Source organism: Tribolium castaneum, chromosome 3, assembly GCF_031307605.1.
Source record: "Tribolium castaneum strain GA2 chromosome 3, icTriCast1.1, whole genome shotgun sequence".
Taxonomy (NCBI): Eukaryota; Metazoa; Arthropoda; class Insecta; order Coleoptera; family Tenebrionidae; genus Tribolium; species Tribolium castaneum.
Genome location: NC_087396.1, coordinates 11,669,607 through 11,682,345, shown reverse-complemented (window position 1 = coordinate 11,682,345; position 12,739 = coordinate 11,669,607). Strand labels below are relative to the sequence as shown.

Genomic DNA, 12,739 nt, shown 5'->3' with positions numbered 1-12,739 from the left:
TGTGTCTGGAAATTTTCAAATTTTGCGAAATGGCCCACCCCCTGAGCGAAAGACATCGATATTTTATACAGTTTATGTTGACTAACGGTTTAGTAACCGTAGATAAGGCTTTAAAGTTTTTTGGCGAGCTTAGCCCCGGTAATATATTTTTTATATCGTCAGTATGCCCATTTTTGTGATTTTAGATCAAAACCAGTTAGTTCATTTAAAATCGTTGATCATTGAGATCAACAGAGCAATAAACCTGCAGTATTTTAAAATAGCGACTTCGGTCTGTGAGGTAACAGGTGACAGTGTTTTCGTCTGGCTGAATACAAAAAATGACGAGTTGAGTAAACAACAGATAGGATTTTCACCGGTGGAATTGGAATATTTCCACGCGATAATGCAAGAAATTATCACCTCAGACAACCACGAATTGCCGTATCCTCGCTGTATCAATATAACCTCAACTTTGGTGGGAACTTTGACTCGCGAAAATGGGGAAAAGGCGTTAATGAAATGGATTAGAGGGGGATATTTCGTAAAAGTGGAGCAGTTTGTGTATCTCGGCGCTAGGACTATTTTAGAATTCACAACGTACTTGAGGACTAATACAGAAAACTGTACTTGCAGCCTGTGTTCAGAGCTGGTTTTTAGGGTCAGTTTTAATGAAAAGTAGTTTATTTTTTCAATTATTGAACGTGTCAACTTTCAGGGCGAAAGTTGCCAGTCGTGTTTCAACACATTCCATACATTTTGCATCCAAAAATATCTCCAAAACCAGCATAGGTGCCCCTCTTGTAGAACCGACTGGGAAGGAGCAAACACTAACACTAGTATGGATGTAGATTCTGAAGAAGGTGCAGGATAGGCTAGGAGAAATGATTAAGAGTCGTGATAAGTTGTATCATAAGCGTATTTTATTATAAAAATGTGTTTTAACATTCAAATAAAAAATTATGATGAATTGTGTAAAAGCTTATTAAAAGCGGCATAAGAGCTCTCCAGATCAAAAAGTAATTGCCGTATTTGCGAATCTGATAATTCGTCCGACGCTTGCATGTTGTTCAATGTGTTAAGCCACTCTGTCACCTTTTGTTTCCCTTCAAAGTCAGACGGTATGATACTCAATCTGTTCATAGTGTCCACCAAATCTCTCAATTCTGGATGCAAGTCATCCATGGCTTTTATGTCTAATCTCAACTTATCCATGATGGTTATAAACAACTAAAATTCGTCATTAGAACAGAAAGACAATAACTGGCAAAAACTTACAGAAACAATATCAGCAATGCATTTACTTGTGTTACCCTTATCATCTTTGATAGTAATAGGCCTATCCTCCTTTATCCTTTCTAACGCAGCGGGACAATCCAACTACAACTTGCCCATTAGTTCAATTAACTTATTAAAAAAGGGGACGTACTCGATATTTGCGAACAAAAGCATCAACCGTGGGAAACTCATCTCCTTTGACTTGTCTGAACGCTGCCTTGTATTGCACCAGCAGTTTGCTACAGGCCCCTGTATATTCCTTCGGAGTTACACAATCTCGTATATAGGCTTTCTCTAATTGCTGTAATGTGTTAATCACAGCGAACAAATCAGCTAGATTATCGTATTTCTCTCTTTCACGAGCATTGTGGTACAATTTGACTTCCTCGTACAATTCTGGACGATTTTCTGCAATTGGCAAACGTAACAACGCAAAGAACTATTTTTAATTGAACCAACCTGGATTAACCGACATTCTTTATTGATTATTTGTGTTTTCTTAAACTATTTTTATTGATTACAGAACAATGGTTGTCACTTTGACGTTTGTTTGACATTTGACCGTAGAATAAGAGAGAGGGATGCGAGGCGGGAGAAATAAATTGTTCAAAATTTCCAAAAGTTTATTGCGGACTAAAACTAAGTGTTTATGTACAGTTTGGAAGTGTTCGATACATGTCTGGCGATGTAACGCACACTTAATAATACACATGCAGAAGAAGAAGTTTACGCATTTTTTAAACTAATCCTCCATGGATGTGTATTTATTTTTGCTAAAACTAAGAGAAACTTCACTAACATACATTATTCTAGTGCTTGTTTGCTAATCCTTAGGTAAAATAAATTAATGAGTGTTTTTATTAATTAGTTACTTAATTTAATAATACGTTTCATAATCACTCACTGTTCGTAAATGCGTTATAAAAATAAAGCTTTTTTAATAATTGCACTGTTAATTAGTCTATTTGATTTAATTAATACTGCCCTTGTGGTTCATGTAACCGTTAAACTGGGAACCTGCTAATACTTTATCTATGGCAACTCTTCTCATTCGGGTGCAAGTGGCTAAAAGGGCGCCCCCCAGGAGACACATCGCGCCGCCGCCCAGTGCTAGGAGTGCGGAGAACCAGCCGGTTTTCAAACAAACACTATTCGGGTCCACTTCTGGAAAAAATTAATCAAAATTAAATTATGGAAAATCGGGGGAAATACCGTAACGAGTCAGCGTGACGTTTCGGTTTTCTTCCGATTCGCTCTCCTGTAGCACCCGCAAAGACTGGAACAGGTTCACATTTTCCGACAAGGGGGCGATGTTTGCGGGCAAAGTGGTGGTCTGGGGGCTCGAGTCCACCGAACGTTTCCTGACGTTTTTCACGTTTCGCCAGTGGCACGGTTGGCTCTAAAATATTGGCAAAGTAAAACGAATTTTCGTAAAAATTAGCGCCTACCGGACACCTTCCGTGGCACATTCTGACGTCACATTCGATGTAAAGCGCCGGGGATCCGGTAAACCGGAACGTCTTCATGTAAGCGAAAACCTGCGTTTCGTAAACTCCGGTCTCTGACCACGAGCCCCGAAATCGCGAAATCAGCTTATCGTCGACCGGACATCTGTAAATATTCCGATTGAGACACGACTTATTGGAGCGTGCGGTTATCACATACCCGTACTCGTCGATGAGTTGGATTTTCTTGTGGCCCCCGTTATGTGCGAAGCAGTCGTTTACCACGATATCAAACCCGTCTGGAAAAATGCGTCAGATTGTTGTGAAACTTTTTGGGAATCTCACCGTATTTGCTCCGCATGTAGATGATGAGGGTCAAAGGATCGCCCACCCGGACCGGTCCGGTGACTCTATTACCGCCGGTTCCGTAACCGTACCGGATTTCCATGTAGCATTCCGGAGGTGTGAGAGTGAACACCACCGGATTTCCAGTCGCCACTCTGCAAAAGTTGTAATAAAACGCGATAAAAATCGTGTGACATTGCAGATAACGGTCCAAATTTACTCAAAATATTATTGTTAGCTTTTTTCTAAACGACACTATTAAATTCACATTTGAAACGTGCTTACTCAACATCTAGGAACGGAAATGTAACTGTCTTCCAAAAATCGTAGCCGTATTCGCACGTCACTTTGAAGTGTTCGTCGTATTCTTCCTCGATCAGCGGGTTGTATTGCACCGTCACGGTGTTCCACATGAAATTTTTCTGAAAAAAAAATTGAATTGAAGCAAAAAAAGTTGGCCGCCCGAGCAGGGACTTGAACCCTGGACCCTTGGATTAAAAGTCCAATGCTCTACCGACTGAGCTACCCGGGCTTGTGATAAGTGAGGCTCACTCACCGTAGGAGTCTTCCGATTATCTTCATTATGCGTGTTTTTCCCCAAAGTGCCGCAACGGTTCAATTGAATGTAAAATTCGTAATAATCCCGGCCTGTGCCGTTTATGTACATGCAATCGGGGTCGTAAGCGTAGCCTAGAAATCAAACAATCGATAAAAATAACAATTTATCTACTTTTTTCTTTTTTCGTAACACATCTTTTGGTGCGAAATGCAAGTCTAATCCAAATAACAGTGCTCTAAATTATTTAGCGTTTCGCAAAAAGTCGCATTACACGCCAAGTGCGGTGATCAGAATCCGTGTTTTCGCCACTTTTTCACCAAGCTGTTGTCAAAAAGACATGTAATTAGATAAGCGGTGAATTGTGGAGCTACAACGAATTGTCTAATCTCTTAATTTGGGTACCGTTTCTTGTACATAATTAATTTTAAGGTTGCCAACCTGCTACAGAAAACCGCAAGGCTATTCGATCGTTTGATTTATCGTGGGAATGCCTCAATGCTCGCATAAAATCAAGAATTTGACGGGCATATTTACAGTTTGGTTCGCTTTTTCACAAAATGCAAAAATTACAAATGCGGCGACAGCCGTGGATGAAGGTTGCACTCTAATTAATTGTAACAGCGTTTTTTCTTCAAGCTCTACTGTATCTGATTGATATCCAAAGTGTCGATAAATCAAATAGCGAAATAGCAAGTTTTAAGTTGTCTAGAAAAAATTAAAAAGCACTAGAACGGCTATCTTCCTTTATTTGATTCCGAGTTTGATTCTTAATACAAGTCAAAGTAATAAATAAATGGTTTAAATGAAATACGCGCGATTACAACAAATACTATTCGTCTTATTAAGTATTATTAATAGATATGTTATTAATAATTAGGTTTTTTCACATTTCATCTCCGATAACAAAATATCAAAAATCCTAATAATATCTAAAGAAAAACTAAGGAAAATTTATGAGTGTATGATCGTTTGAAACTTAATAACGTTCAAATAATGGCATGAAAAAAGTACTGTAAAATAAGTAGAAGTACGTCGTCTAAAGGCGTTAAAAATTAATCAAAAAAATCTGTACCGCTTTTTATAAAAACAATTTTTCATAAAATTTAAATATTTAGTTGAGTTAACATTTCCCTCATCTCGAGAGTTTGGAAATCCAAGTAAAAACAGAGTATTTGAGAAAAATAAATGGAATTACGTTGTTTTAATTTCATTACGGCGAAGATTGTGCGGTTAAATTAAAACATTATTTCGAACTCAACTGATTAAATACAAATCTCTTTCTGCTTTATCACATTTAGAACTAAAGAAAGAACTTTTCTAATAACCAAAAACGGAAATATATATAAAATGATAATTAATAAAAAGGCATTAATAATAAATAGGTCAGGTATGTCTTGGAGATTAAAGTATAAAACATTTTGCTTTAATTAGTAATTATTTAGGAGTTCTTTTATTTTTTATTATAATTTTCGGCATTGTTTTTACTATAACTCATTTGTCACTTGAAGTGTACAATTTTTTGTAGTTTTGTCTTTATTTTCAATTAAATGAAATTTTTTATTTTGTTTCGCATAAAATGCACACGCACTAAAACTTGCTACCATTGAACAGCGTCTTTAAATTACATACTTGGTCATTTTAAACTAAACAGAGGACTACTGACAACTAGATGTTTATTGATATAAAAAAATCAGTAGTTAACAAATTAGAATCTATTACTTTCTACCTGAAATATAAGCTAGTTACACCTATGAATTACAAAATTACAAAAAAATACCGTTTCATTTAATTTTTTATTTAATTCTTTATTTATATCTACTCGAGTATTTATGAGAATTATTTTCTTCTCGATTTTTTATTAAAACTTCCAATCAACCTTTTTGGCAAACATGTTTGCACGAAATACGAATTTGTCTTCTCAGAAATGCCGTTTTTGTGTCGTTATTTACTACAAACGTATCTGTGATTGATTCGGTTCGACGAACTGTACAACTTTTAACAAATGAATCATTCCGAGTGCCAAGGCTGTTTGATTAAATTCCTACCTGCGGAGTAGACCAGCCCCGTGAAGGTCCCATTGAACCCTATCCTGATCTTCATGTAGTCGTCCTGGCATTCGGCTTCGATATCTGCAAAAAATAGCTAAAGTAGGACGAGGCGTCCTATCGCACAATCGCTGACGGTCACTTTCCCGCCAAGCTGACCGGAACAGCTTGCGTAAACTTCACACAGGAAACACTTTCGGTATCGAGATCAAATATTGGCGAAAACTTACGTTGGACCCGCGTGGTGTTGAACCGGAAACGCCGATACTCCCTGTCCCAGCTTTCGACCGGATGGTGCCAATCCACGTCGTCGGGCGCCGAGGGGAAGTCCCGGGTGCGCAAATTGGGGATCGGGACGTATCCGGCGGTGTCGCCAATGAACACCACCTAGAAATTGAAACGACAGTGGCATGGAATCCCACAAACCCCGATTTGGAGGATCATGACTGACACAGAAAGGCTTAAAGGATTATTACTGAAATAGAGCAAAGCCGGCCGATTTACATATGCGACACGCATGCTGGGTTTCGAGAAGTGCTTCGGTTTTGTACCAGCCGAGGTGGTTTCTTCATCACTTTCCTCCGGAGCACAATGAAAATCTCGGGCCTTACATCGAAACCTATGTACTCAATTGACATTGCGAAAGGCTATTATGAGAGATAATGGCGATGTTTCATCTCTGACGGATCGGATACATCTTTGAATTTTAAAAAGTGGAGACTTACGGATTCGTGGTCGCTGGCATCGCGCGTGAGGGCCTCTCTGGTGTGGTTGGCGTTTTGGTCCACCAGAGCCGCGGGCTCCGGAAAGCCGTCCGTGCTGTTTTTCGCTTGTTCGACGCTAGTACTACTGCTAACACTATACTCTACTTCGGTGGTTTCGTCGCATTGACACTGAAAATCGCCCCATTTTCGTACCGTAATAAACGATTGATTGACTTACTGTGTGGAAAAGCGCCAGCCCTACGCCTAAGACGAGAAGGGGTCGCCACCTAGCAAAAGTGAAACTGTATCAAAGGATCTCGTAACAGTAATTTTCGGTAACATAGCCACGTTAAACGAGACAATTACGTTTTTGCTGGTGTTAATGGGACTTGGAGGTGTAACAGTCAAGCCTTTAACGGCTTCCAGTTCCATGCGGTGATCTTACACCAGAATACGCAGTTTTTCTCGCAAAAAATGCAGCACTGTGCTAGGATAACGCGAAATATTTGCGCGGTTATGGCCTTGAAAGCACCGTTTTGGAACCTATTGACCCAAGGGTGGGCACTCGAGTGAGAAATTATTCGCGACTTATTTATTTAGACTGATGCTATCAAGCTGTCGGGATGGGGTTTCGTTTAGTGCTTAATTAATTCATTGCGACACGAATTAACTATCCATCACGGCAGATTCACTCTCGCTTCCAACATTTTGTAATTTAGTTTCTTTAGACAGTCCTTGGAAATGGATTGCACAAAATCGTACACATCTCCAGGGTCATTGTTAATTGAGTTTTCTAGATCGTTTCACACAGAGACCATCTTTCAAATTCTTCGTAAAATGGAATAAATTCCACAATGATTTAACAAAAAAAGTGTTTGTTTGAACCATTTGCCTCCTGTGAGGATTGAACTCACGACCCCTGGTTTACAAGACCAGTGCTCTGCCACTGAGCTAAAGAGGCTTCGTTTAAATTCGTAAACTCAGTCGAATATAAGCGAAGGCCATTCTATTTTCATTTTTACACGTGATTCAGGTATAAAATCGTATAATTGCAATTTAATTACGAAGCAAATTAATTTTTGACTTTGTCAGAAACAAATTTTGCCAATTGAAAAGACGGTTTTTGTTAAAAGTCCAAAATTATGCAAAAGCACATGAATGGTAACTAATGAGTTGCTATCTACTAATTTAATTTAATTTTTTAATTCAAGTTTTTAATTTAATAAATGTTATATTCCTAATTAACATTTTTTTGAAGTTGTGTTAGGATATTCAAAGTACTTAGACATAATTTTACGATTTTGTATTTTTAATAATAGATAATTAATTAGATCCATATACTGATTGCAATTGGTTTAATTTAAATTAGTAAAAATTCATCATGAATTCATAATGTTTAGTTCGTTGTGATAACCCCTAGTAGATGTCGTCCTTAGTTGTTACTACCGAACGTTTCTGGTTCTGTGCTACACAACAACGATTGGTTTCGTTGGAAAAATCAAGATCATACTTCACAGGATCATTTCTGTAGTATATCTTCACATACTCTACACTCAAACGTAGAGTTGACGCAACCACGATGATGAGGGACAGTCCTGTATCCTGAGCGTGAGGCAGATTTGTTTCAGGTTGTAAAACCTGGCTCAAGTCATCGATGATCGTTCGCATGAGCTTTTTGCTTATGTCATGGATGCAGGACAGTCTGAGTGGTTGTTTTTAATCAATTTAATGCTTATTTATTCCCAACACCCCCGCTTTATGTTCCTTTTTCTTGTTTATATACTATACTATACAAATTTATACAATATTTGTTATAATTTTTATTATACACGCAATGGAGTATAAATCCATACTCGCCTCTGAGACTTTTTTTCAAATTTTTCGTACCCTTTCCTAAATTTCAAAATAAGCTACTTACATGAGTTTGTAATTTCTGAAGGAGTATTATAGCATAACATTTTATGGAAAATTGTCTGGTTTTTGCAAGCTAAATTCGTGTTCGTGGTTAAAATACGCTCTATCTCATAAAGCTTGATTTATCAAATTGAATGCTACGATATTTACAGTGGATTAATTACTTACAGTGGATTAATTTAAACTTCGATTTTAACGAAAATTGAAGAATGTATTTCACCACCATGTCCAAATTAATTAAAAAAAAATTAAACCACGCCTCGGTGATATAATGAGAACATAGTTAAGTCAAGCATACGCACCATAAAATATGAATGAATCCGATTCAACTGACAATGTTACGGCTCGATTTATAAAGTACTTAGTCATGTTGGGTATACATTTTTGCAATGCCGATATTTGTATTCATAATAAAATCACGATGTCCTATAATTTATTTTGCATTAGGACCGATCATTTCAAGTCATTATAAATTTGTCTGGAATATTTTTCCCGCAGACATAATTAGATTTCAATACTTTATACTACTACAAAAATCTACTCGATGCGTGAAGCGCTTTTTTAAATTATCTTTTAATGTCTATTGATGTGTTCGTTTTATAATTTTTTTAACCATTTTAATATTTATTATAATACATTTTCTATTAAAAAAATGTGTTGAGATGTTGGGAAAAATCAGAGCAAAAGTTGGATAAGTAACAAAAAAATTTTATTTTTTGCGGTTTTACTACAAAACTGTACAAAGTGTTAACATATTATTTTCATATTAAACTGTACGTAAATATGCAAATAAACAATGACAGTGTGTTCACCTTTTCATGTTCAACACAGTAAGAAATTAAATGAAATTACAATCTATTTTTATCAAGTAAAATAACTGTCTTAAGGGGATTTTCTGTAATCCTTTACAACATGAGGATTTATTTATTCCTTTATAATATTTTAGATTTTTACTAGGTTTTAGCTTGTTGCAATTACCTAATAATTAATGCTTTTAACAATTCAATTAATATTAATCGTAGAACCCAAATCTGAATACGTGTTTTCATAAAAAATATGTCCTAATTTAATAATACTCATTACCACTTGAGTTTAAATAAATTACGAATTATGATAATTAATATTATTGTAGTCATTTTAGAAATAGTAACATGGAAACTAATCTAGTTTAAAGAATGTTATTTCTTTTGTTTAAATTAAAACTTTACAAATTTTAACGGTCTGTTAATTTAAAACTTTTCTCACAAATGGTTTCCACATCTTTAGCAAACTGTATTACATTAAAAATAACATTAGACGGCCCTTTAAATTTGCAACAAAAGAATTTGTGATAGAAAGAAATTTGAGAATTAGGGAAGTTTTGAGTTGAGGTTGTAATATAACAAAGAACACCAAGTTTGTTTTTGTCGTAATTTAAAATAATGAAAATAATCTGAATAATGGCGTTATAGTCACGCAGTGAAAGCCGTTTACTAATAAGACAAGTTGTGAGGAATTACCTGCAGTGATTCTAATTGAAAATGACCGGAGCAAAACATACACCGTGAATGTGTACCCACTTTTCCGATTGTAAATCTCTGATGATTTAATTTACAAAATTGTGATGAGTACAATTATAAATTTTCACTTTCCTCGTGCTACACTTTTTGATTTCGTCCGCATAAATCTGAATAAGTAATGAAACGAAAGTAAATCTAATTAAGCCCTCACCTCGTAACAAAATCCATGGCGTTTTATTTTGAATTAGTTGAATCAGCAAGACATTGGTTGCGAATTACAAAATGTTTTTAAAGCTTCCTCTTGCAGTATCCTCTTTCGCCACTAATACACAACATGTAATTTAACCGAGATCAAGTTCCGATAAGTTTTCAAAATTTAATTTCGCGGATCTTCCACATTTTTTCGCGCAATTATTCTACGCACGACACTTGCTGAAGAAACTGACACCGATGGTGGAGATGACGAGGAAGCGCCGTGATGTTGGGTACTCAACTATCGTAAAGAAACTGTTATAGAGTAGTTCTTGCGCGAAATCTTCAACAGTTGTAGTGAATTTCTAAATTGCACTGAGATACATATTCTACCCCTTCCACAAGACGTCTTCAGCTTTTGCTATTTTTTCGGTTTCTTTCGTGGCCTAGACACTACCTTCGCTAGGACGAGCCAGCACTTTTCGATATATTGTGCCTGGTGATGAGATCTGAGCGTTAGCAGGAATTTATCCTGCGATCTTTGCAATTCTCCATGCCGTACTCCACCGATACAAACTATTAGATTGGAATGTCTAGATCCTTAACTTGCAAAAATGCTACTCTTAACAACTTTGATTTAAAAATAATTAGAAAAATTTAACCGAAAGAAAACTTCTGTTGTGCTCCGCGACGCGTTTTTGTTGCCCTGAAATGAGATCTACGTTTGTTTCAACGCAAAATTCAGAAACTATTTCATGCTTCATTTTGCTAAAGAATTCTGAAGAATACGATTTGTTATCTTCAATGAAAAATGAGTATTATTTAATTTCCAATTGCCTCTTCGGCTAAATTAAAAAACCGTTATTTCCCACCGTTTTCACGGAACCATTTAAGAATAATAGACAAGCAGAAAACTGATTCAAATTTTCTTCAGCTACCTGTGAACAAAACGATTAAAAAGAATCAAAAGCACTAACAAGCGCTTAAAGTAAATAGCAAAAAACAATAATTTGCAATCACTGGCAAATGCGGCAAAAAGCCAATTCCGGCTAATTTCGCGAGATTCAGAGCAAACGGATCGTTGAAACATCATTTTTTCAAACGTAATTACATGTTGCACATTTTATTCACGTTTCGATAAGCGTCAAAATGAATTAAATGACACTGCAGTGTTGATCAATTTAAGTCGAGGCAAAGTTTTTGTTTTCGGACGGCAGCATCTCAAATTCGATCAGTTTAGTGGTTAAATAATCTTTTGTGTTTTTGGGGAATGAGTTGCAGAAGTTGATTTCGATCAGAAAAAATACAAGCTGCTGAATTAGATAGTCGGAAATTACAACCAACAAGTACCGTTTTGTATTTACACACTTTTTGGAGGAATATTTAACATAATAATTGATTAAATGAACAGTTTTGAAGCGATTTTGGAGCCAATTTTCGAAAATCGTGGAGCTTGAGCAAGTCCTCGGTAGTATAGTGGTCAGTATCCCCGCCTGTCACGCGGGAGACCGGGGTTCGATTCCCCGCCGGGGAGATCTTTTTTTCGCGTTTACGACTTCGCAATGTATTATTTCAAAGGGCTTAACTAGCAAAATTGTAGGATACGCTGCGAAACCAAAAATTTCCATTCCAATTTCACCATCATTACCGTTTTTTAACTGGTGCTGTGTGTAGATTTTTTCACTGTAATTATACCTTAAACCGGCATACTCGTATAAACTATATTACCCTCTAAAAGGTTTTATACCCACCAGTAACTTTAATTCAGTGGCTGTATTTATTTATGGCCAGTCGTTCCGTAAGTGGTTATTAGAGTATTTTTTGTTCTTCGTTGCGCTTTATTTCATTTAAAACAATAATAAAAAAATTGCGAGGGTGCTAAAGAAGATGTAATGACAATTGTATTCCCACGCAGCGTGAGAATATACAAAGCACGCTTCATTCGTTACCTGGACCAGTGAAACGACACATTGTCGTCAAATCCGCTTCAATTTAAATTTGCCCTTTGTTTTATGGTACGACGGTCATTGGACGAGATCGTCCGGATAATCAGGTGTGAAATGTGAATCATTTTCTTGTTGGACTGACTGTGACCGCACTAATGACCATGAGAATGAAGTTTTAAAAAAGCTGACAAATGAGATTATTCTGAGTGGACGGAGCCGGACGCTGATTTTATTGCCAAAATTACAGAGTATTGAAGTAACGAAAACACTCTTTATTTCTACCATGCCCATAATTTTACCTCGTTTGTCACGGAATTTGCTGGAAATTGTTGCTCAAGTGGAATATTACATATTTCTCCTTAGTTAAGGAAAGTCTGAACAAATAAAATTTTCTTTACTGTCGACGTGCGTCAGCAAAAAATTTTCAAATTAGAGATGAAACGTTTAAATGTACGAATTTCTACTCTACAAAATACTTCTGCAGGCCGATTTGCAAATTAAATTGTAAAAAAAAACAGTAGTACGAATACTTGGTTTCAAAAAAATAAAAATAAAAATCTGACGAAATAATACATAAGCACCGAATGTAATTAAACAATAACTCAGCTACTTTTTTGAACAGGTTTAAAATATTCAGACATCCTAAGCTTATTTCTTTGGTGTTAAGGCACTTTTCCCCTTTATCACTATCGTCTTAATATCATTTTTTCTAAAGATTTTTCCATACACTTATCGATATCGATTCTGAATTTTCGGTATAGAATTTTTCATCCATTTCTATATGTACAAATGTTTTTTCTTTGCACAACCACTCTTTCGGTCTGTTCATTGTT

At 36.2% G+C, this 12,739-nt stretch overlaps 3 protein-coding genes and 4 non-coding genes across 7 annotated transcripts; 3 read left to right on the top strand and 4 right to left on the bottom strand.

Moving 5' to 3' along the window:
- The first annotated feature begins 3 nt into the window (after window positions 1-3).
- Window positions 4-949, top strand: Nse1 (Non-SMC element 1). The gene is made up of 3 exons (XM_969949.4): window positions 4-138; window positions 186-640; window positions 698-949. The coding sequence occupies exons 1-3, from the start codon at window positions 30-32 to the stop codon at window positions 851-853; spliced, it is 720 nt and encodes a 239-aa protein (XP_975042.1). The 5' UTR covers window positions 4-29; the 3' UTR covers window positions 854-949.
- Window positions 881-1,830, bottom strand: Vps28 (Vacuolar protein sorting 28). The gene is made up of 4 exons (XM_969938.4): window positions 1,717-1,830; window positions 1,409-1,665; window positions 1,258-1,359; window positions 881-1,209 (listed from the first exon to the last, which is right to left on the bottom strand). Exons 1-4 carry the CDS (start codon window positions 1,730-1,732, stop codon window positions 940-942), a joined length of 645 nt encoding a protein of 214 aa, XP_975031.1. The 5' UTR covers window positions 1,733-1,830; the 3' UTR covers window positions 881-939.
- A 29-nt stretch (window positions 1,831-1,859) lies between these two features.
- On the bottom strand, window positions 1,860-10,335 carry LOC663901 (uncharacterized protein). Its single transcript, XM_008198210.3, has 12 exons — window positions 9,980-10,335; window positions 6,594-6,642; window positions 6,377-6,544; window positions 5,882-6,038; window positions 5,652-5,735; window positions 3,604-3,737; window positions 3,333-3,469; window positions 3,048-3,202; window positions 2,923-3,001; window positions 2,706-2,868; window positions 2,470-2,656; window positions 1,860-2,421 (listed from the first exon to the last, which is right to left on the bottom strand). The coding sequence occupies exons 1-12, from the start codon at window positions 9,994-9,996 to the stop codon at window positions 2,228-2,230; spliced, it is 1,524 nt and encodes a 507-aa protein (XP_008196432.2). The 5' UTR covers window positions 9,997-10,335; the 3' UTR covers window positions 1,860-2,227.
- TRNAK-UUU (transfer RNA lysine (anticodon UUU)) lies at window positions 3,507-3,579 on the bottom strand. Its single transcript has one exon. It is a non-coding gene; the product is annotated as a tRNA-Lys (tRNA).
- On the bottom strand, window positions 7,245-7,316 carry TRNAT-UGU (transfer RNA threonine (anticodon UGU)). The gene has a single exon. It is a non-coding gene; the product is annotated as a tRNA-Thr (tRNA).
- On the top strand, window positions 7,856-8,066 carry LOC135265783 (small nucleolar RNA U3). The gene has a single exon (XR_010333643.1). It is a non-coding gene; the product is annotated as a small nucleolar RNA U3 (small nucleolar RNA).
- Window positions 10,336-11,422: 1,087 nt separating the features above from the next.
- TRNAD-GUC (transfer RNA aspartic acid (anticodon GUC)) lies at window positions 11,423-11,494 on the top strand. Its single transcript has one exon. It is a non-coding gene; the product is annotated as a tRNA-Asp (tRNA).
- Window positions 11,495-12,739: the final 1,245 nt, after the last annotated feature.